Source organism: Kogia breviceps, chromosome 14, assembly GCF_026419965.1.
Source record: "Kogia breviceps isolate mKogBre1 chromosome 14, mKogBre1 haplotype 1, whole genome shotgun sequence".
Lineage (NCBI taxonomy): Eukaryota > Metazoa > Chordata > Mammalia > Artiodactyla > Physeteridae > Kogia > Kogia breviceps.
The window spans coordinates 88,123,483-88,147,228 of record NC_081323.1 but is presented as its reverse complement, the minus strand read 5'-3'; the positions used below and the strand labels follow the sequence as shown (position 1 = coordinate 88,147,228).

At 47.8% G+C, this 23,746-nt stretch overlaps 1 protein-coding gene across 5 annotated transcripts in view; it reads left to right on the top strand.

Moving 5' to 3' along the window:
- Positions 1-23,746, top strand: part of SDK1 (sidekick cell adhesion molecule 1) — a 786,274-nt gene that overhangs the window by 608,254 nt on the left and 154,274 nt on the right. For all 5 annotated transcript variants that reach the window (XM_067012701.1, XM_067012698.1, XM_067012699.1 and 2 more), the window contains exon 17: positions 1,615-1,796. In XM_067012701.1, the coding sequence (XP_066868802.1) occupies positions 1,615-1,796 (182 nt within the window). The remainder of the gene's footprint in view (positions 1-1,614; positions 1,797-23,746) is intronic.

Genomic DNA, 23,746 nt, shown 5'->3' with positions numbered 1-23,746 from the left:
AATATTTACCTGTTTCAAAATGGCTGTCGGATTGCCTCAGTGCCATTGATTTCACAAGTTTATGTTTCGTAGATGGGAAGCATCTGGTACGTGGGTTGATCCACACCACGCCTGCCTCCCGTCGTCCCCCTCCTGGAAGGCAGGCCGTCCTGTTATACGGACGAACTTGACACGCTGTGAACGGCGCCTACACCTGGCGCAGGTAGCTCGGAAGCGGAGTGCCAGTTGAGTAGGACCCGAGGCTGACGGCCTGTGAAGCGCAGACGGGGTTCTTGATACGCTCACTCCCGCTTCGGGCCGCCGCGCAGCGCCTCCGACCGTCGCCGGGGGCCCTGCAGGCCCGCGTCCTGCTGCTTCCGGGCGGGAGTCGGGGAGGCCTCGGGCCTTTGTACCCTCCCAGCTGGCCCGCTCCCCAGCACTTCCGCCTCCTCTGCACAGCCCTCACCGCGTGCAGGTGGCCTGAAGCAGCAAGGGACAAAAGACGCGTCTCAGAAAATCCCGGTTTTCATGGGGTGCCTTTTCGGCCATTGTTCTCTTGGGAGGGCTGTTTTCCACCCCAGGCCTGAACTTCGGGGCTCCTTCCTTCCTCCGGGGGGGGCGGCCGCCTTGCTGGTGCGCGGCCCGCCCGCATCCGGCCGCCCCGGCCCCGGGTGCCGCGCACACGGCTGAGCGGGACTCCGCGGGGTGGCTGGTGTCCGGGAGGGGCCGCTGCGGAGAGCGGACAGCCTGCCCGCCTGGGCTCGCGGCCTCCTCCCCCTCCCCCTCCCCACTGAGCAGCCGCGCCGTGTCCTCCGGAGGCAAAGCACCAGCCCTTGGACAGAAATTCGTGCTTTTGGAAGCCAACCGACGGCGGAGGAAGGTCCGCCCACTGCACACGCCCCCCGGCTCACCCAGGGGCGCCGATTCACTTCTGGAGAACCCTGGCGACTCCAAACAACACTACAGCAGTCCTTTCACTGTGCAGACAGCAGTGTCCCAGCTCATACGTTTTCTGTGTCCAGAGCCGTGGAGGTCGCTGTTTCAAATAAATACACCTTTAACTCTCTGCCTTTAGCCCACGAAAGAGCATACACACCGCGCTCTGACGGGTCCCCTAAAAAGCCATGGGTCATACTTAGCGCTGGCCTAGCGTTTGAGGAGGGTGAAAGCCTTTGAAAAGCACTCGTTCTGGCGCCGGGACTTGGTGAGCGAGCCCAGCGGGGAGCTCCGCCCGGGGACACCGAGAGGCAGCACGCGGCTGGCTCCCTTCCCTCCCTCCTCTCCGAGCCGCAGGAGGCGGGGCTCGCTCAGACTCGTTTACAGCCACACCCGCTAGAAATCGTGTCTGGGATTTGGGGCCTTCAGTCACTGTACTCACCGCACAGCTGGCACTGAGAAAGCGATCATCTTCCCTGAGCCCTAACATAGTTGAAATGTCAGCTCTGTTGGCCCAGAGCTTACAATCACTGTGAGATTAGGTTATACCTTTCTAGCGGTGGAAGTAGAAGCAGCGTCGTCTGGGGCCGACCTCTTGGCTTTACCCTTGTTTTCACTTCCGCTTTCCTCTAACCGTGTGGAGTGACTTCAGGTAAACCCAGTTCCTTGCTCAAGTCATCGCCCCTGGGTCCGCTGCAGGTACCGCCTGGCTGGGCTGCCCGGAGAGCACCAGGAGAGGAACATCACCAGCCCCGAGGTCAGCTACTGCCTGGTGACGGAGCTCATCATCTGGACACAGTATGAGATACAGGTGGCCGCCTACAATGGGGCTGGCCTGGGCGTCTTCAGCAGGGCCGTGACCGAGTACACCTTACAAGGAGGTAAGCTTGCTTTCCCCCGAGGCTGCAGAGTCTTGGCTGGGGAACAGGACTTGCAAAGTTCAACTGGAGCATGTTCGAAATAAAAATGGTGTCCAATCCTCTAGGGAGTAGTTAGGAGGAGAGCAATCACATATTTAATTTAATCTCTCTGTCTATTCCAAAACTACAGCAAAACCACAGAAGGGAAACAGATACGGTTCTAACTGCTTTTTTCCGGTTACTAAGGACAGGATGTATCTACACACCTCCTCTAACTGGTCCACTTATTCTGTAAAAGGTCTGTGGGATTGGATTTCCCCAAATGGAATAACAGTATATTTTGCAGTGAAGCTGGCCGTGGAGTCCTGTGTGAAACCGTGAATGTTTTTCAAAGAGGATGAGTATTTAGTATTTTGCTTTTAATGACGTAATACGATTACTAGTAATGGAATTTGCAACTTGGCGCTCTCCAGCCCCCCACCCACCCCGCTTCGGTTTACTTTTTCAGTTACACAAGCAAACAATTTACTAAATCAATAAAAACTCTTCCCACACCCACCCCCCAAAAATGACCAGGCAGAATGTCATAAAGCCAGTGGGTCTTACATTTATGTGCTAAGACCCAACCCCGTTATTTTCAGTTATCTCCACTGGTTTTCTGGAGGAGCTGGGTCCCGGCGCCAGGAAGGGCCGGGCACTCAGAAACCCCCTCCATGTCTGCATTTCACTCTCAGAGCTCTTAGCGGTAATAAATAGACCCTCTGTCAGCACAGCCTCGTGTGCCCCAGAGCAGCCCAGAGCCTCGCCCGGGGAAGCGGTTTTCCCACAAAATCTGAAACCCTTTTTCGTTCAGCAGGTTTACCCTCGCCTGACTCACAGGTGTGATCTTATCTGCTTAGGCATTTGTATTGCTACCAGCCCTTGACCTTTTTCAAACGATAAGGTTTCTAACTGCCCACTTCTCTCCCCAAATCATGCCTGGGACCTAATGTTGCTTGATATTACACATGCTGTTATTACCGTCCCTTATTGATCAGCTGTCTGCTGCCATGCGTAAGTCCATAAATCCTCCTTTATAAATTAAGTGCCGTCACCTCTGCGTTCATAGTGACTAGGAGAAATATTTAACGTGCAGGACGGCCAGGAAGGGGCTGTTTATCTGCGGGTGATTCTTGATCACTCATTGAAAAATGAAAATAGCTGAAACCCTGCACAGTTCATGCTTGCTTTAATTAGTCTATTTCATAACCTAACAATAAATTTGGAAACACTTAAAATGACAGATATTTGCTGTTAGTAATCCCCATGGCTGTTTACTGGGACCGCTTCCTCGGGTTACCGGTGCGTTTGCATTCTATGCTGCCGTGGGGGCTCCGCTGGATGGAGGGGGCTGGGAGGCTGTAGAGTCTGCCCTGGGGACCCGTGGAAGGTTTCGGGCTGTGAGTGGCGTGTGATCAAAGCGCCGTATTAGAAGAGGGGCCTGTCGGTGGGTGCGGGCGAGGCGGAGGGGAGCTGAGGATGAGGTGGCAGCTCCAGAGACAAAAGAGCGATAGCGTGGCTGCGAAGTGATGAATGCCCCCGTCTCTGGCGCCGGCCCTGAGAGGGGCAAGGGGCGTGTTCGGTGCTGCTTCATGGTTTTCAGAGCAGCTCCACACGCCTTCCCTGTGCAGTGCCCCCCGGAACCCCTCCCAGACTGCAGGGGGCCCCGCGAGCCCTTCCCCAAGCGACCTGGCCGGTGGGACCGGGGCCAGCCCCTCCCTCAGCTTGCTTGCAGATTATGGCGTAGGACAGGACACGTTTTGCTCGAATTGGGCTGGTCCGAGGTCGCTCGGCTAACACACGGCGGAGCTGCGCTAACGCTGGGTCTTCTGAGTCAAGAGCTCTGTTTTGTGGGCGCCGTCAACAGCCTCTGCTGTCAGTGGGACCCACGCTCCCGCGGGGCTCGTCCATGCTCCCTGTGAGCCTCCCAGGCACCCACAGCTCAACCAAAGGGCGCAAGCACGTTCACTCTGTCCTTGCATCCGTGCTCCCGCCCAGGACAGGACAGTCAGGGGAGAGCTTTAGACACAAGGTCGGGAAGAATAGGGGCAGGGGTGTGGGGACGTGTGGCTGGCCTGGCTCTGGAGCAGGTGACTTGGTAAGCGGATGAGGAGCCCTCTGACTAGAAGGTGGCACGTTGGGAAGAAAATGGCACCAGCGAGGGGCCTGGAGTAACTTAGGGAGATGGAGATGAGGCTGCGGTGCTTGTGAGACGTCTGCCCACGCACACGCACACAGGCACGTGCACCACATGCATGCGTACTGGCATGTGCACGCACACATGCACGCACACATGCACGCACGCACAGGCACACGCGCACACATGCACGCAAGCTCGCGCACACACCCCTTTCTGTACACGTGGCCCCAGAAACGGCCCTCTCCTGGAGTCTGTAAGGCCTGATTCTTACTATTTACTCCTTATCTGCCTTCGAGAAACGCAGTAACTTTCCTGAGCCTCTGCTGTGTTCATTTGTAAAGTTGCGATATGTCTGCCTGCCCTGGCTGCTTTGAGGGCAGATGCGAAGCGAAAACAAGGCAATGCGCGTGCAAAGGCTTTGGAAACGCTGAGCTGTGATACAAACACCCGTGTTGTTGTCTGTATCCCTCCTTCCACCGTGACAGGGACCAGCATCTACTGCGGTATCTGAACGTTCTTGTACTGGTAGCTGTAGAGAAAGAGGTCTGGGGTTATTCTCTCTGCTAAGAGTAAAATCGAGAACACACATTCAGGAATTGATATGAGCGCCTACTGTGTGCTCAGCGTTGCGCGATGGGCCAGGGCAACGAGAGTGGAGGGGTCACCTGTCTCGTCAAGCCTGCGGGCTCTCAGCCTCGCCCGGGAGCAAAGCCTGGCGTTTGTGAGGCGAGATCAAGGGCTAGAACAGAATCCGGCCGCATTCACAGGCAGTCACTCCCCCATTTGCCCACAAGGTAGGCATTACTCACGTGCGGTGAAGGCTTTCCAGCCGAGATGCCCCGAGGAGTATGCCGTTGGTGGGAAGGCATCCCTGAGAAGGGGCTTTACTGGGACTGCACCAGGGAAGTAAGTGTAGCCGTCTGATTTGGTTAGGAATGGAGTCCAGCTGCTAGAAACAGACCCAAGAGAAGAGTAGCTTGAATGAGGTGGAGGTGTGTTTTCATCTCTCTCATACCGAAAGAGTGAGCAGTGGGCCGTACAGGGTCAGAGGGGCAGCTTTATGGACACCAGAGAGTCAGGCTCCTTCCTCTTGCTTTGCCACCCTTGGCATTTGCCTCATGGTTACAAGCTGACTACTGCGATGCCAGCTGTCACGTCCACATCCTAGTAGGAGGAAGGCATGGGGTGTGCCTTGTGGCCCAGCCATCAGTGTGCCCACCTCTGAAGAGCTTTCTTAGAAGTCCCGTCTGCCTCAGACGTATGCTTACAACTCATGGACTGTCTCTGTGCCGGAGAGCCTGGAAAGGGTCTTTCAGCTGGGTACATTTCTGTCCATTATGAGGGAAGGAGGCGGGAGGGGAAAGCGGAGGGCAGCTAGCAGTTTCTGCCCCACTTTGTAGGGTGACTCCTGCTGGGGAGTCAAACCCAGAGGATGTAGTTACAATGTCTAGATATAAGACCGTGGGACAGCCTGTCTCATGGCTGCTGCATGAAGAGCGTCTCACGGTCCTTCGTAATCGCCCACGTTGGAATTCGCAGAAACTGCAAACCCACAGCCCCTGCGGACCCCTCGGCCTCAGCCCTAAGCTCGGTGGGTCTGCTCGGGCAACAGCAGCCATTGCTGAGAAAGCCTGGGGGCTGCGTTGGCCCTTGAAGCTGAAAAGGGGACAATTAAAATGCTTGTATATTAAGGAGGAAAAAATAACTCATAAGATTAATTGTCCGCCTAACTGGGGAAATTATTGGAATGTATATAAACATAATTCTGGAGTCAGTCAGGAGGCCGTGGAGGAGCAGGAAGTCCTGGGCCTTGGGAAGTGCAGCTGCAGCCCAGCCAGCCTAATCTTCCCTCTCCCTTTAGCCGCGTGGCAAGCTTGATCCATCAGGCGCAAGGAGATGCAATTTATCTTGACTTTAATAAGGCTCCCCTCGAGAAGGTACGGGAACGCCAGGAGGGCTGGTGCGGCTCCCCTGCCATGAGGGGGGCGTGCGGCGTGTTAGACCGAACTTATAAATAACGCGGGGCCGGCCCGCGGGCAGGCACACAGCGGCAGGACCGCGGGGCCGGGAAGGCTGCCGCCCAGGACGCGCGGTGGCCTCGCGCTCCGGAAGCACGTGGCCTCGGCCTCAGAGGCGTTTTCTTCCGGGAAGTGAGCTATACCCCCCCTTGAGTTCAACCGACTGTGATAACTGATCCCTGAAGCGATTCGAACCCACTGTTGCACACGCCCAGGGTTTCTCTTCAGCCCCATTCATTATTAAGATACAGTAAAAATGTCTGGTTTGTCTGCTCTCGTCCTGTAAGGTTTGGACACGCAGGGATTATTTAACACAAACTTTCTCACCTGCCAACTTTTCACGTCCCCCCTCATCCCCCACCGGCCGTGATCTTGCCTGCCAATGCCATTTGACAGATTTTTAGTAATTAGCAGGGTCTCATGACCTTCTCTGCTCTAGAGAAGCATTTTTAAAGGCGAGAGATTAGTGTACACACGGGGCAGCAAAAGTCTAGTACAGCTCCAGCCACGCGCACTTTCGGGGCGGGGTCGGGGGAAGACGGGCGGTGGTTCGCTCGTCACAGTGGCCGTGGCCCGCAGCTCCACAGTACGGCGAGCCCGCTTGTCAAACCTCCATTGTGATCACCCAAAATGAATGAAAAACAACTCCGGTTTACTCGAGAATTTCTTTCAAAACCCTTCCAGAAGTCGATACGCTTTTAGTTTCAAGTAGAAGAAGCCATAGAGTCCAAGTTCTGCATGACTAAACGCGCAGTATAATTACAAGCATCTTTCTTATTGCCACTGTCCACTTCAGCAACTTTCTAATCATCTAGCATGGGAGGAAAAGCACTGTCGTCATCTGAAGCAATCAGCGGTTCAGATTTGATGCTGATGCAGTGTTTGGTTCCAGTCAGTTTCTGTTAAAAATTGTTCGACTAATGGTGAAAGACACGTGAAGAAGTGAGGTGACCACAGAGATCTGAGGTGAGCCTCGGTGTGGGATCCTACGTACTGTTAGGATATGGATGTGATAGGTGACGGTTCCATCCCAAAATAAGCCAGTGAGGCCAGCAAACTCCTCTCCCTTCCTTAAATGTATCCATTAAGATGCAGACGTTGCTTTTTCTAGAAAGGGTCCAAAGACAAATTATACTATAAATCATCATTTTTGAGCATGCCAAGGTTTTAATTTTTTCTGGTTTTATTTCTTTATCATTTTTCTTCTTACAACAGGTATTTTTGTGCTGTAATGATTTATTCTGGTTTCAGGACATTACCTTCTAATGAAAGAGAAATATTTCATATTTAAGGAGAAATGGAAAAAAAAACATTTGGTTATCCACATTTCTAAAACATTAGTAAAAGCCCTTAAATGTTCACTTGGGCTTTGCGAGGTTTTCTAAAGTAAGGATTATAAATGAACACTCCGTTTGCAAGCTCCATTCTTATCTCCTCTTGGGAAATTCTCAATGTGGCATAAATGACATTGCACAAAAGATTTGTGCAAAATCCTGAAGACTTTCTAGACCTCAAGCTGCGTCTACAGAACAGGATAATGTTCAGAATCTCCCAGCATCACCTAAAACACTAAGTAGGAACTGAACAAAGTGATATGGGATATTCCATTAGGTATGGGCTTCCTTTGGTCTTTTAGAACTTTCAGGAAAGGAAAGGATAGGAAGCGAGCATTTTAGGGGAAGCCACTCTATGCCAGTTTCGCTGTGCTGTGCTCTCCACTTGCACTCATTATCATTTCGTCGGTCGTCCCCCAGCCATCGCGTGAGAAAGGCACCGCTGTCCCTATTTTACAGAGAAAAAATGGAAGCTCAGAGAGGTAGCTAACTTTCCAAAGGTCACATAGCTTGAAAATGCTGGAAAATGCTAGAATTTATGCTTTTGCTTTTCGCTCTGCATATACCAAACATGGACATAAATTACTTCCAGATTTTTGGTGCTTATGTTCACATGGCAAGTGGGTTTGCAGTAGCTCATGGACATTTTTTACTGCAATCCACAATAAGAAGTCTGTTTTACATGGACACCCAGGACACGCACACACCCCCCCACACAAACCTGAAACAAAAGGCTCGTAGAACAATAGTCGCCCTGACGGTGTGTGATGCTCTTTAATATTTTCTATTCTATTCCATTCTGTTTCACTCTCTCCTCCTTTAACAGATGCAGGCTGTGATCACTAAATTGACTTCCTGGGCTGCTGCTAATGCATTTCTAACCCGCAGTTTTGAAAAACACTGAATTTAAGCAATACAGGATGTTTGGTTCAGCTGATCTTGAATCGCTTTCAGAACAGGCTTCTACTGGCCTGTAGGACACATTAGGGTCAGGGCTGAAGAAGGCTTCCCACGGGAGATACTGCTAAAACCAACACTGGAAGACCAAACAGGGGTCTGAGTGGGGCTTTGAGCAGGGGTGACAGGCCTGGGCACAGAGCTGAGATTGGGGGGCTGGAGGAGGCTGAGTCCAGCACCTGTATCTGTGCAGACGACCTCATGGGAGAGAAGGGGTTTGCGGGGTAAGACTTGCCCTTCAGCTGCTGCGGGAAGATACAAGGAACCATCAAACGCATCTTAAATTACTGTGACCAGCACATTACGGACTGGGCTTCCCTACAAGCCCGTGGACGCTTCAAGGGCAGGGGCTGCATCTTATTTGTCTTATTTATACCTGTATCCCTAAATCCAAGCACAACGCCTGGTGCATAAATAAACAGAATGTAAGTAGCTGATTACAGACAGACCCTTGCCGCTCCTGTTTCAGTTTCCAGCACTGCACTGACCGAATCTCCACGCACAGCACGGCGCCCGGCCTTCTCTCCCGAGTCTTCTGCCTGTCTTGGAAGGAGAGCCGGGCCCCTGCTTGCCTTGCCCCACACGCTGTGCCTCCCCAGCCTAAAAGCTGGTCCCAATCGCTTTCTCCTCAATGCCTGGCGCATGAAGAATTGGGAAAAATAAGTTCAGAAAAGGACGCACAAAACTTTTCAAGTGTTAAGATATTTTCTTACGCTGGCCATTAAAAAAAAGATTCTTGGGCTTCCCTGGTGGCGCAGCGGTTGAGAGTCCGCCTGCCGATGCGGGGGACGCGGGTTCGTGCCCCGGTCCGGGAGGATCCCACGTGCCGCGGAGCGGCTGGGCCCGTGAGCCGTGGCCGCTGCGCCTGCGCGTCCGGAGCCTGTGCTCCGCAACGGGAGAGGCCACAACAATGAGAGGCCCGCGTACCGCAAAAAAAAAAAAGATTCTTGAGCTTCTTTGTCCAACATTTGTTATCCTAATAATGTGTTAGGAATGTTTAATGCAGTTAGGACATTTAGGTGTATCCAAACCGCAAGAACCATCACAACACAAGAACTCAGCCGTAGCCTCTAAGGATCTGGAATTCACAGTAACGCCCAGCGCACAAACGGTAATATATTTGTCCCCGCAGCAGAGTGTAGCCCGGGATTCTGCTTCTCCCCTCTCCGAAAGGCACTTAATTCTGTGGGATCACCTGGAGAGGGAGATGCCTGTGAATTCTGGGAAGACACTTCAGTCCCTGAGACTAGCTCTCATAGGCTTTTAGGATAAGGCAAATCGGGGTGTGCGGTTGTGGTGGAGACCGGAGGACCCACGCTCCCTTCTGCGGTGTGGACGTTGCCGGGAGCAGCTGTCCTGCCAGCGGCTCCGCTCCCAGTGAATGGAATATGAACAGAAGTGAGGAGAGGCTCTTCTAGGCAAGGGGGTGCCCTGAATGCTCACATGCCAGGCTACTCACAACCAGGAAAACTGACCTTGCCCTGCAGGGCGACGAGAGATGAACAGCTATTGGGTAGGACACTGAGATTCCACAGTGTATCTGTAACAGATCAGGTAGATTAAGGTATCTCCGGGAGATACAGCTGAACACGTTAGCATATAGAAATTTTGTCGGGCAGTGCGCCGTAATTTCGTGCTGTGCTAAATTCGGCTGATTTTTACAGCATTATCCGTGAGCCGTTAGCGTCTTTAGGTTGAGTTTGCACCCGTCGATACGGGGAACAAGCAGGAAGCAGAAGTCAATCACTTGCCCACTACAGAGGCCATGCCCACCTGTCCCATGAGACGTTGTGAATTCCCTGCCGGCGCGTCACAGCCTCAGTTTATTAATTTTATTTGGCATGTTGTGACTGTCCCAAACACCAGGTAGCTCCATGGCCAGTGTAGGTTTCCTTCGAGTAACTGTTACTTTAAACTGATTCCGCCGTTTACGTAGATTACAGAGAAGGTGAATTTTAACGATCGACTAGAATTTACTCAGGGATCCTGCAAATAAGCTCTACGTAATCTGCATGATATTGTTTGAGTGCTTGAATGAAAGAGCAAGCATGAAAACCACTGGTGTCTCTCTTTTCAGCTGCAGAGACTGGTTCAGGAAAAGTGCTGGCCTGGCAGAGTCTCAAATTCTGTGCACTGTAAATAGCAGTAGACGTTCCTGGAAGGAAAGGGGGAAAAGAGTCGCTAGGAGTCACCTTTGGTCACTGAGAAAGGGCCGCGTGCTACCAGCCTCATTCCCTTGTGGGGGAGGGTTACCGAGTCGATGGATACAAACAGTATATTCATTCTGTGGCTTGATTTCCACCGTCATTCATGCACTCAGTCAGCAGCCCGTGGCTAAGATGGGGAATGTGGACTGGGTGGTAAAGCAACTAGACGGACCCCAAGGGCTCAGCTTTGCCCGAAGAGTGTCATTCACTTGACGGAGCACCACTGGGAGGGTGGCTCCGGTTGCAGAACCCGTCACTCTTCTGGGCTTTTCTTGGTCAGCACTTCTGTCGGTGACTCGGAGGGGATGGAGACGACATGCCTGCCTATCAAACACGCAGGTGTCACAGCTGAGACGGGTCATTCAGATATTCTGTCCCCGAGTCAGAAATAAAAATAAACTGCTGTGTTAGAGTGACGGCTGAAATCAGGCCGAACCATAAAAGGGATAAGCCAGACACTGCATTTACATGCATGCAGCCAGCCACGTGACAGAGGGAAGGAAGACAGGACTTGCCAACAGTTACCAAAAAGAAGAGTCAGGGAGGTGAGTTGAGCACAGATCCCGGGAGAGCGTTGACCACAAAATCCTGTAGGTGACACACTTCCGAATCAAGGCAGATCATAACGCCGCAGAATCCTGTCTGGGCTGGATGCCTCCCTGAGGGGCGGTGAGAGATCGGGGCCTCTGCAGAGGGGGACGGCCAGCAGTGGGCCGCGCTCTGTCAATCATGTCATGCGGGAAACGGGAGAGAAGCGGGGTGCTTACTTGGCCCGTGGGAGCAAAGCCCAGCTGGATATTTTTGTGATTTTCATACAGTCTTAACAGCTCCGTGGGCAAGGAGACAGACAGGCATCAATAGGCAGCGATTGTGGAAGGAAGGGTTTCAGTTCCGTGGAAGGAAAGTCCCTTGACAGCGTACGGCCAGGGCGCAAGTTGACTAAAGAGCAGGGAAGGCGTCTAAGAAGCTGTGCGGGCGGCAGCTGAGTGGCTGCCTGTCCGGGGAGGGGTAGGCGGGCTCCCGCCAGGACAGGTCGGTGAAGCCCAGGACCTCACGGTGCTCGAAGCATTCCTACAGGAAAAGGAGGGCACAGGAATAGAAATTAGGCTTCTCGTTGACTTTGAGACCACGTCAATATCGGGGTGGCCAAAAAGTTCATTCAGGTTTTTCCATAAGATGTTACTAAATTATTTTAAAACATCTACAAAAGACATTCTAAAAAAACTGAAGGCAAAACGAAGCAAATGATCGTAGCGGTATTCTGAATTGGTGACTCAGCCAGAAGGAAAGTAACTATTTCAAGTAACTTTAAAACATGGTAATGTGATTGACAGCCCCCATAGCACAAAACCAAAATCAAAAGCTGGAGGAAAAAGAAAAAGGTCAAAAGCTGTTTTCAGCAGTCACGTTGGTAATGGTAGTGCTGGGCTTGGTTTTTTTAAGGTGCAATTGTATGAGTATTGTGACGTGAAGCAAATAAGGATTATGTGGATGATCGGAACTGAGATTTTTGGCGAAGTTGAAGCCCTAAATTGAAATTGGCAGTACAATGATTTCATCCTCAAAGAAAAAAAGAATTTCTTGTAAAGAGGCCTGGAAATAAGAACCGACCTAGTAGCACTGAGCTTCCCAGTAACCTCCCAAGATAAACAGGCCTTCTTGGGTAAGTGGGTGATTCCAAGTCAGGGACACGCAATAAATAATATATAATATAATATATAACTCCAAAAAGTAAAGAAGCCTATCAAACACTAGTGAGGGCTTGTCAGGAAGGCCCCCGTGCCACCGTGAAGAGGCTCCCATTCGTTAAAGGTGGGGTAACGTGAAACTCAGTAATAATAACTGCAACGAACTGAAGTGTTCCAAGTACATTTCAGTCCGTGGATTCATAACAGTATATATGTTAAAAGCCTCATTAGTCATCTTCGGAGAACGCTAGGGAAACTATCGCATGCTGAGTTTGTATAAAACTTTCCAATCAAAATCTCACAATTTTTAGTGAGAAACTTGACCTTGACAGGTGGTCGTAATTGACTCACTGTCTGGTTTTATTCTCGAGATGGTCCCATTCAGACACCATCAAGACTTTTCACGATACCCTCTTCCAATGTTGGAAAGTGACCGTTGACAAGAAAGTGTTCTCACAGGTGGTCACAAATGCCTGAAGATTATTTATTGTGTTTTCCCCAGCTGAGAGAAACTTCTCTCTTGCCATTAACCAGAATGTAGCTAATTCAGCCTCTTTAAATGATCCTTTAAGTTAACAGTTCTTCCTTTATTCCTTTGACAAATGTGAGGTCAGACGGTTTCTGTGATAATGTGAATGGATTTGGAATCTGATCACATGTTTTTCATATCAAGTATTTAAAAGTAATGGGGGGCCTCCCTGGTGGCGCAGTGGTTGAGAATCCGCCTGCCGATGCAGGGGACACGGGTTCGTGCCCTGGTCCGGGAAGATCCCACATGCCGCGGAGCAACTAAGCCCATGAGCCATGGCCGCTAGGCCTGCGCGTCCAGAGCCTGTGCTCCGCAACGGGAGAGGCCACAACAGTGAGAGGCCCGCATACCGCAAAAAAATAAAATAAAATTAAATTAAAAAAAATAAAAGTAATGGGCATTTCTGTATATCTACACAGATAACTGCCGCCAGTCTTAATAATTTTTCTTTAGAGTTCAAACACTGATTCCTTTAGCATTATAAAACTGATTATTATGTCACTAGTGAGCAATTTTTAACCCTGTAAGGAAGTTGAAGTTTTGCTTTGAATCCGTACATTTTACACATACATGTTAGTATACAGTCACAAGGTCTGGGGAGTTCTCTGTTGTGTCCATTCAGGTGCTGAAAATGTCACTTAATGGCCACTTTTGGTACCAGGAACTTTTCCTTCAACAAACCTTCAAAGTGAGACCCAGTCACTAAAAACACCAACAACAATGATAATAATAATGCTTTGTTCAGTTCACAGACTCTTGCAAAAACTCTTGTAGACTTCAGTTTGAAACTGAACTCGGAAATAGGAAAGTTCCATTTGTGAATAATGCTGTCAGAAGATAGGTGGTCGGCATATGGCAGATAACCCAGAGACAGACCCAGTTCGGATCATTAAATCGACATTTCCACTGCCGGCCGATGAGTACTGACTGATGTACAGCACCAGCTGGAATCCCTCAAAAGAAAGTCTTTTGTCAAAGTGGTAATTCTGATTCCATTTCTTTCACAAGGCAAAAAACAGGTGGGACTACAGCGTCTTGGACCTCGTTAGATTTACCTTCTGATAACGTCATTTAATGAGGAGTTTAGGTGTACAGGCTACCCCTTCCAGACGAGAACTTCTCTGTGAATAAAACAATGGATTTCTTCAATCTCAGGCTTTTCAGATTGAATTTTGCCATAAAGTCTATTTTTTATCCTTTGCACTTTTTCATGTAGCTATAACTGATTCACAGTATTGTGTTAGCTTCAGGTGTACAGCTTCAGATTCTCTTCTCTTATAGGTTATTACAGGATACCTGTATGGAAGATAGTTCCCTGTGCTCTACGATAAAGCCTCCTTGTTGTTTATCAATTTTATGTATAGTGGGGTGTTTCTCTTAATCCCATAACTCCTAACTTATCCCTCCTCCCCACCTTTCCCCTTTGGTAACCATAAGTTTGTTTTCTCTGTCTGTGGGTCTGTTTCTGTTTTGTAACTAAGTTGACTTGTATTATTTTTTTAGATTCCACATACGAGTAATATCATATGATATTTGTCTTTCTCTGTCTGATTTACTTAATATGATAATCTCTAGGTCCATCCATGTTGCTGCAAGTGGTGTTATTTCATTCTTTTTTACAGCTGAGTAATATTCCATTGTGTATATGTACCACATCTTCTTTATCCATCGATGGACACTTAGGTTGCTTCTGTCTTGTCTATTGTGAATACTGCTGCAGTGAACATTGGGGTGCCTGTATCTTCTTGAATTCGCGTTTTCTTCTTTTCAGGATATATGCCCAGGAATGAGATTTCTAGATCATATGGTAATTCTATTTTTAGGTTTTTAAGGAATCTCTAGACTGTTTTCCACAGTGGCTGCACCAATTTACATTCTCACCAACAATGTAGAGGGTTCCCTTTTCTCCACACTCTCTCCAGCATTGATTATTTGTAGAATTTCATGATGGCCATTCTGACTGGTGTGAGGTGATATCTCATTGTAGTTTGATTTGCATTTCTCTAACAATTAGTGATGTTGAGCAGCTTTTCATGTGCCTCTTGGCCATCTACATGAATTCTTTGGAGAAATGCCTATTTAGGTCTTCTGCCCATTTTTTGATTGGATTGTTTGTGTTTTTTTGATATTAGGTTGCATGTTAGGTTGTATATTTTGGAAATTAAGCCTTTGTTGGCTGCATCATTTGTGAAAATTTTCTCTCCATAGGTTGTCTTTTCATTCTGTTTATGGTTTCCTTTGCTGTGCAAAAGTTTATGGGTTTGGAGTTCGGGGTTTTTTGGAGCATGAGCCACCCATCTCGTTGCGTGGCCCTGCAATAAACCTTCCCCTGCTCCAAAAAAAAAAAAGCGTGTGGGTTTATTAGGTCCCATTTGTTTATTTCTGCTTTTATTTCTTTTGACTTGGGAGACTAATCGAAGAAAATGTTACTACAATTTATGTGCGCAAATGTTTCACCTATGTTCTCTTCTAGGAGTTTTATGGTGTCATGTCTTATGTTTAGGTCTGTAAGCCATTTTGAGTTTAATTTTCTGTATGGTGTTAGGGAGTGTTCTAATTTCATTGATCTACATGAGACTGTCCAGCTTTTCTCCATTGTATATCCTTGCCTCCTTTGTTGAAAATTAATTGACCATAGGTGCGTAGGTATGTTTCTAGGCTGTCCATTCTGTTCCATTGATCCATGTGTCTGGTTTTGTGCCAGTACCATGCTATTTTGCTTGCTGTAGCTTTGTAGTATTGTCTGAAGTCTGGGAGGATTATACCTCCAGCTTTGTTCTTTTTCCTCAGGATTGATTTGGCACTTCTGGGTCTTTTGTGGCTCCATATAAATTTCAGGATTATTTGTTCTAGCTCTGTGAAAAATGTCATGGGTAATTTGATAGGGATCACGTTAAATTGGTAAATTGCTTTGGGTCGTATGGCCATTTTAGCAATATTAATTCTTCCAACCCAAGTCTTTATACCTTTCTGTCAGCATTGGTATACAAAACTTCTAAATTTGTTCTCTAGTATCTTGTTTATTCCCAGTGTCCATTTAGCTTTGACGATTTCATCCTTAGCAGCCTGTCTGGTATGGGGTACACTGTGGTGCCCCAGTCCAGAACAGTTCCTCTAGATGACACACCCATCCCCAATGCCAACACCTGACGTGTTGAGGCTCAGAGCTGTGGCCCTCCTGGGCACTGCTACTGCCAAGGGGACGTGCCCCTCCCAAGGGAACCCCCTCCCATGGGTCAGCCTATGACCAATGGCTTCAGCCTATGACCAATGGCTGGTTGCTGTGGGCACAGAAAAGTCCAGCCCCTTGGCCTCAGTTTAGGACAACTTGAAGGGGCCTCCCTGCTCTGGAACTCCCTGTGGGATCAGTGAGGCATCACTGGAAGCCTCCCCTTGTGCCCAGCCCTGGCCTCTTCTCTTCCTTGGCAGTGTGTCTACGGAGCACTCATAAAGCTTATACAGAAAACTCTTCCTGGCCAGAGTCTGTCTCCAGGGCACTCAGTCTAATGCACATATGTTTTTGAAACGTAGTGTTGTACGCATTTCTTTTGAGGCAGTCAAACTACTACTACTACGTATCAAGTGCAGTTACTAACATCAGTACCCATCAGTCGGCAATGGAAGCTTTTCTGATTTCATAATCTTCCAGACTGAGTGTGTCTCCGGGTCATCTGACCTGTCGTCCGTGCAGCTTCTAACCGTGTTCTTCAGAAATGGTACCTTGCCCGTTTCCTATGCTTCACTGGTCTCAGACTCATTGCTGACAGTTTCTACACAGCCTGGCAATGTAAGTGGTTCTGCAATTGCAGGAGGAGTTTGGCTTTAGCTATTAAATGCGGGACTCTGTGACTAGCTTCTTGTACTCAGACTGGTACAGTTGTAACCAGACTCATAAATACTTGTCCTTCTTTGTACCTGCAGACAGTTTTCCCAGTTCTAATATCTTTGTGTAAGAGCGATGTTTTGGGGAAGGGCGCTGGCATAATTTTCCTGGTATCTTTGCTTCCATCAAATGCTACATTTAGGCTGAAGAAGAAGACTCTGCTGGAGCACACGAGTCTGAATTCTAGATCAGCCTCGTTACAGTCTGATTCGAAAATGTTTCTTCTCTTCTGACTTGGTATAGCTGATGATGTTCCTTTAATCAAAACGTTGTTCATTATGGTGAGAAAATATGTCTTTATAAATATAAAATAGTATCAATGATATTGACCTAAATTATTTTAATAAATATTTACATATTTAAATATCAAGTACAATAAAGTGGATTATATGTATGTACGTAGTAACTTCAGAAATCAACTTTTCAAAAAGTTTTGGTTGAACAAATTCTTAAGAAAGTTTTCAAATAAATCGGGATGGAAAATCCAAAAAAATACATGCAGTAAGCAATATTGATACATTCCTTTTTTATTTAATTAAAGGATTAAAATTCTGAAATATCACATGTATACGTTGTGTAATCTCTCATCCAAAATATTTCAAAAAGTAAATTATTTGAAGCTGTAAAGCCCTGTAGTCCTTTCTAATGAGTTGATTTAATTAAGTAGGTTATTTTTCTTCCTTTTTTAAAATTTGAAGTATAGCTGATTTACAATGCTGTGTTAGTTTCAGATGTATAGCAAAGTGATTCAGTTATGCATATATATATACACATATATAGATAATCTTTTTCAGACTCTTTTCCATTATGGGTTATTACAAGATATAGAATATAGTTCCCTGTGCTATATAGTAGGTCCTTCAGATTCAGATTAGCCGATATGTCGATGCTACTGTCACTTCACCCTAGCTTCGCCCTCCCACCCCATGTCCTCAAGTCCATTTTCTATGTCTTCTGTAGGGTTTTTTTTAAACATCTTTATTGGAGTATAACTGCTTTACAATGGTGTGTCAGTTCCCGCTTTACAACAAAGTGAATCAGTTATACATTTACGTATGTTCCCATATCTCTTCCCTCTGTAGGTTATTATTTTTAAACATGTTTTTAAATTTCTAAAAAATGATTCATTTTGAAATTTCATCAAGAACCAGATCTTGCTGAGTTTACATCACTATCCAAGATGAAAGGAAGGGAATGAGGGAGAAGAACAGATTTTAAATCATTCGTGTTTTCTCGGGGAGCACTTAATACCAGAAAATAATCGTAAGCATAATCGCACATGCCCTGTATATGTGACTAGGTGAAAATACTAACCAAATTAATTGAAAAAAGTACCCCCCCCACGCTGAACAACAACGACAACGATTCACTGACGAGAAGCAACTTGCAGCTAAAGTAAAGCTCAGCTTGACAAGCTGGACGGGTGGGCGTCAGGGAAGGCGTGGCTTAGCCGCTCCCAGCCCCCCGGCCGCAGATACTATATATTGTAGAAAGTGCAAAATAGTGACGGATTCAGCAGGTTTACAGAACAAGTCTATGTATAGTTTCACTTTTTAAATAGACTGTAGAGGAATATTAGGTTCACAGCAAAACTGAACGGCGGGCGCAGAGACTTCCCGTCTCCCCTGCCCTTCCCACAGCGGCCTCACTGTCCGCACCCCCTGCAGGTGGCAACTCTGTTGTCGTTGATGCACCTGTCCTGACTCCTGTTTATCACCCAGAATCCGCCGTTGGCTTCAGGATCTGCTCTTGGTGTTGGACATGCTATGGGCTTGGACAAATGTAGAACGACACGTGTCCACCATCACAGTGTCTCACGCAGAACCATTTCCTTTGCCCTGGAAACCCCCTGTGTTCCGTCTATTCACCCCTCCCTCCCCACCCCTGGCAACCACTGATCTTTTTCTGTCTTCAGTTTTGCCTTTCTCAGAATGTCATAGAGTTGGACTCCTAAGGTGTGTAGCCTTTTCAGATGGCCCTTTTCCGCTTAGCAATGTATGTAACACACACGTATGGTTTTCAAATGTAACTCCAACGGTTGTAAATTTTTGAGTGGCTCTAAACAGTGGTTTACTACCGTGAAAAGTTGACAGACCTCAGTATCTCCCGGCCCAGGTGCACCCCGTGGGCGGCACCCTGGCAGGACCACTCTACCCCGCAGTGTCCCTACTCGCCACTCTCCGAGAAGTCCATTCTCAGCTCCCAGGAGTGGCCCTTGTTTCCGGTTGCAAACGGTTTGCCATGAGGAAAAAGACTCCTGTACCTGAAACCACTCCTGTGGTTTTCCTTCCACATGACCTGGTTGTTAGGTGCCCTCGAGTGCTGGGTGCTTCGCCGCAGAGCTCCTTGTCCTTGGCTCTGAGAATCGAGACAGTATCCAGCGAGCTAACGCTGCATCCAGCTTCAGACCGAGGACACGCTGGCGTCTGTGCTGGGGGAATCATCTGGGGAAAATGGATCTTTTTTTGAGCAATGAAAATCACAAAAAAGCGTAACACCCGTCACTTCACCAGGCCTCTTCAAGGCCTGCAGTTAGAGGCTTGGAAAGAATGGCACTTCAGGGCGTCCCTGGTGGCGCAGTGGTCGGGAGTCCGCCTGCCGGTGCAGGGGACGCGGGTTTGTGCCCCAGTCCGGGAAGATCCCACGTGCCGCGGAGCGGCTGGGCCCGTGGGCCATGGCCACTGAGTACCACAAAAAAAAAAAAAAAAAAAAAAAAAGAATGGCACTTCAAATGCTAATTATCTGGGGAGAAAACGTCCCTGGAGGCCTTACTCGTAGCAGCAGGAGGCCACAGCTCCCAGCTAGGCTCATGGTGAAGACTGAACCCAGCTCTGGACACATGCGCCTCCACCTTTCTGCAGACGGGGCGGGGGGTGGGGGGCAGCTCAGAGCCTAAGCCCCGCCTTTCCCAGAAGGGCAGGGTTACTTAACCGTCGCTAATTAAGACCTTTCAGCCATAGTGACTCGTTTGTTTGAAGCGCTGTCAAGAAGGATTTATGGGCTGTAGGTCTTCTCACTTGAGGGAATTTTTAATCCCGTTGTCTGCAAATCTGTGAGTCACTTTTGATGACAATAATTAGGAAAAAGGGCAGCTGAAGGATCTGAGAGAGAAGAGGGCTGAGAAAAATTGGCGAGTTTTGGAGTAAAACCCAGGATGGGCAAGAGAAAGGAATCTGGCCTCAGAGCCTCTGTCCTGTGACTTTGGGGTGGAGAGTGTGTGCCAAAGGGCTGGACCCTGTGAGCTTTGACGTGAGGGTGGCACAGACAGCGTGGCTCTCGGGTCTCATGGCCGTGTGCCGTCTTGGGTGACGAGAAGTGAGGGGGAGTTGCCTTCTTACCCGGGTCAGCCGGGCCTGGAGGCCTGGAGGCCTGGGTCCTGGGTCCTGGGTCCCGGGGTGGCGTGAGGGGCCAGAACCAGGCAAATGAGCGCCTCTCAGCATGGCTGTTTCGTGACACCAAAGCAAAGCAAGCAAAGAACAGCGGGAGATTATTGCTCATTTAGTTTATGCAAAATGCCATCTCATTAAAGTGTTTGATCCGTACGGTCTTAGTTTAGAGAGTATAACAACATCTGACTGGAAAGTTGTATGGAATTTCAGAGTCAGTGATTGGAAATGAAATCCCAGAACTAAGCCTGCAAAGAAGGAGAGCGTGGGTTCTAAGAGAAAAAGTCACAGCTCTTTTCCGTCCTTTCCCAGCAGCTCTTGATATTTTTCCTTCCCCTTCCCTTGCCCTCCTTTTCCCCTTCCTCCCCTTTCCCTCCTCCTTTCCTTCTTTCTTCCGGGGGAGATTGTCCCAGTTACCCATCGCTGCAGAATAAACTTAGAGGCTGAAGGCGCACCGTTGCATCATATCTCATGGTTGGGTGGGCTGGGAATTTGAGCCCGGAGGGGCAGTGCCTCGTGCCCGGTCAGTTGGCAGATGGGCTGGGCTGGCGGTTGGGTGTCGGGGGAGGGGAGATGGGTTTCCTCACGTGTTGGTGCCTTAGCAGGGAAGGCTGCGAGGCCGGGCACCCTGGGGCCGTCCTCCTGGGCACCTGCGCGTGGCCTCTCCGGCATGGCGGCTGCAGGGTCGCCAGACTCCTGCCATGGCCCCTCGGGGCTCCCGGAAAGGACGGCTCATCCAGAGATAAGGAGTAGAAGCTTCTAGCTCATCTAGAGATAAGGAGTAGAAGCTTCTAGCTCATCCAGAGATAAGTAGAACCTTCTAGCTCATCTAGAGATAAGGAGTAGAACCTTCTAGCTCATCTAGAGATAAGGACTAGAAGCTTCTAGCTCATCTAGAGATAAGGAGTAGAACCTTCTAGCTCATCTAGAGATAAGGAGTAGAAGCTTCTAGCTCATCCAGAGATAAGGAATAGAAGCTTCTAGCTCATCCAGAGATAAGTAGAACCTTCTAGCTCATCTAGAGATAAGGACTAGAAGCTTCTAGCTCATCTAGAGATAAGGAGTAGAACCTTCTAGCTCATCTAGAGATAAGGAGTAGAACCTTCTAGCTCATGAAGACCTGGGTTGTATTCTCTTGCTCAGAACAGTCACAGAGCCTGCGTTCAGGGGGTCCAAGCCCAGACACCACCTCTAGATGAGAAAAAGCATCACAGGATCTGCAGCATTTTTAAAGTCAGGTTTATTGCGGTATAACTGACATGCGGTAAAATTCTACCTCGAGGGTGGAGCTCTGCCCCTACCCTCAGCCCTCGGCAACCATCCGTGTTTTCTCTCCTTTAGCTTCTCCTTTTGCAGACTGTCGTAAACATGGGGAAAGCCAGCGCGTAGCCTTTTGAGTCAGGCCCCTTTCCCTAGCGTAGTGCGCTCGAGGCCCACCTCCGCTGTTGGTGAGAGTGAGGTTCCTTCCCGCTCACGGCTGAGCGGTGTTCCATCCCGTGGACGGGCCGTAGCCCGTTCTCCTCTCCACCAGCTGAAGGGCTTTGGGATGTTTCCAGTCTAGGGTGGTTATTAGTAAAACTGCCGTAAACGTGGCGTACGGATTTTTGTGCGAACTTAAGTTTTCACTCCTGTTGCATAAATAACTTAGGAGCAGGACTGCTGGATTGTGTGGCTAGAGCATGTTTAACTCTGTTAAGAAACTACCAAACTGTCTTCCAAGGAACTATGACCATTCTGCATTCCCATTAAAAGTACGAGAGTTTCAGTTGCTTTGCATCTTCACTAAAATCCGGTCATTGTTTTATTTTAACTCTTCTAGTAGGTATATAGTGGTATCACATCACAATTTGATTTGCCTGGTAGCCAGTGACGTCGATTGAGGGCCTTTTCATGTGCTTATTTCTATCGTTATATTTTCTTTGTTGAAGTAACTATTTAATTATTTTTGACAAGTTTTTGAGTTTTTGGCTTTCTTAGTATTGAGTTTTGAAAGTTTTTTGTGTATATTCTGAATAAAAGTCCTTTATTGGGATATGTGTCTTACAAGTATTTTCTCCCAATCTGAGGCCTCTCCTTTCATTTTCTCAACAGGTATCTTTCATAGAGCAGAAGTTTACTATTTTGATGAAGTCAGATTTGTCAGTTTTCTTCTTTCGTGGGTTGTACCCTTCCTGTCACGTCCAGAAATCTTTGCCCAACCCAACATCAAAACTGTTTTTTCCCAGAAGTTTTATAATTACAGATTTACATTTAAGCATGCGACCCATATCCATTTTGAGTTAGTTCTCGTATCCGGTGTAAGCTATGGACCCAGACTGGGCTTTGTGGGGGTTTTTGGCATATGGGATGTCCAGTTTGTTCCAGCACCACTTGTTGAAAAGACTCTCTTTTTCCACAGTTGGCCTTTGTGCTTTTGTTAAAAACCAGCTGATACGTGTGTGAATAATTTCTGAACTCTGTTTTATTGATTGATGTGTTCCTCCTTTCTCCAGTAACACTGTTTTCATTACTATAGATTTATAGTTAGTTTTGATATCCTGTAGTAAATAAAGGTTGTCCAATTTTGTTCTTCTTTTTTGAAATTGATTTTGCTATTCTAATTTCTTTGTTTTTCCATATACATTTTAAAGTCAACTTTTCAATTTCTCAAAAATGCTAGCTGCAATTTTGATTGGGATTGCATTCAACCTGTAGATCAGCCGGGGGAGAACTGACGTGTTTGTTATGTTGTCTTTCAATCCATTCATATATGACTCTTCATTTACTTGGGGCTTTGATTTCTTTCACCAGTTTTCAGCATAAGATCTTGCATACAGTTTATTAAATTTATATCTATTTCATGTTTTAACTGCTGTGTAAATGGTACTGTCTTTATTTTATTTTACTTATTTATTTTTGGCTGCATGGGGTCTTCGTTGCTACACACAGGCTTTCTCTAGTTGCGGCGAGCGGAGGCTTCTTTTCGTTGTGGTGCGCGGGCTTCTCATTGCTTCGCTTGTTGCAGAGCATGGGCTCTAGGCGCGCGGGCTTCAGTAGTTGCAGCACGTGGGCTCAGTAGTTGTGGCTGGCGGGCTGTAGAGCGCAGGCTCAGTAGTTGTGGTGCATGGGCTTAGTTGCTCCGCGGCATGTGGGATCTTCCCAGACCAGGGCTCGAACCCGTGTCCCCTGCATTGGCAGGTGGATTCTTAACCACTGTGCCACCAGGGAAGCCCCAGTACTGAATTTTTAATTTCAATTTCCAGTTGTCCATTGCTCATGTTTCAAAATATAGTTGACTTCGGTGTTTTGATCTTGTATCCTATGACCTTGCTAATTTCAGTTCTAGGAGTATATAGTTGGTAGACTGAGGAATTTTCTACATGAATGATCATATTGTCTGTGAATAGAGAGGTTTTTTTGTTTTGTTTTGTTTTGTTTTCCTTTTCTATCTGTATGCCTTTTATTTCTTTTTCTTGGATTACTGCACCAGCTTGCCCTTCCAGAATAGGAATGGTAAGAAAGACACCTTTGCTTTGTTGCTGATCTTAGGGGAAAGCATTCAGTTTTTCATTTTAAATAAGTTGTTGGTTGTAGGTGTTTTACAGATGCTCCTTAGCAAGTTTAGTACGTTCCTTTTAATTCCTACTTTGAGGGGTTTTTTAAAATCACTATTGGAGGTTGAATTTTGTCAGATTCTCTTTCTAAATCTATTAAGATAATAATGTTTTTTAAATTCTATTGATAATGTTGAATTACCCTGATTGATATTCAAATGTTGAGCCAGCCTTATGTTTATAAGATAAACCCCACT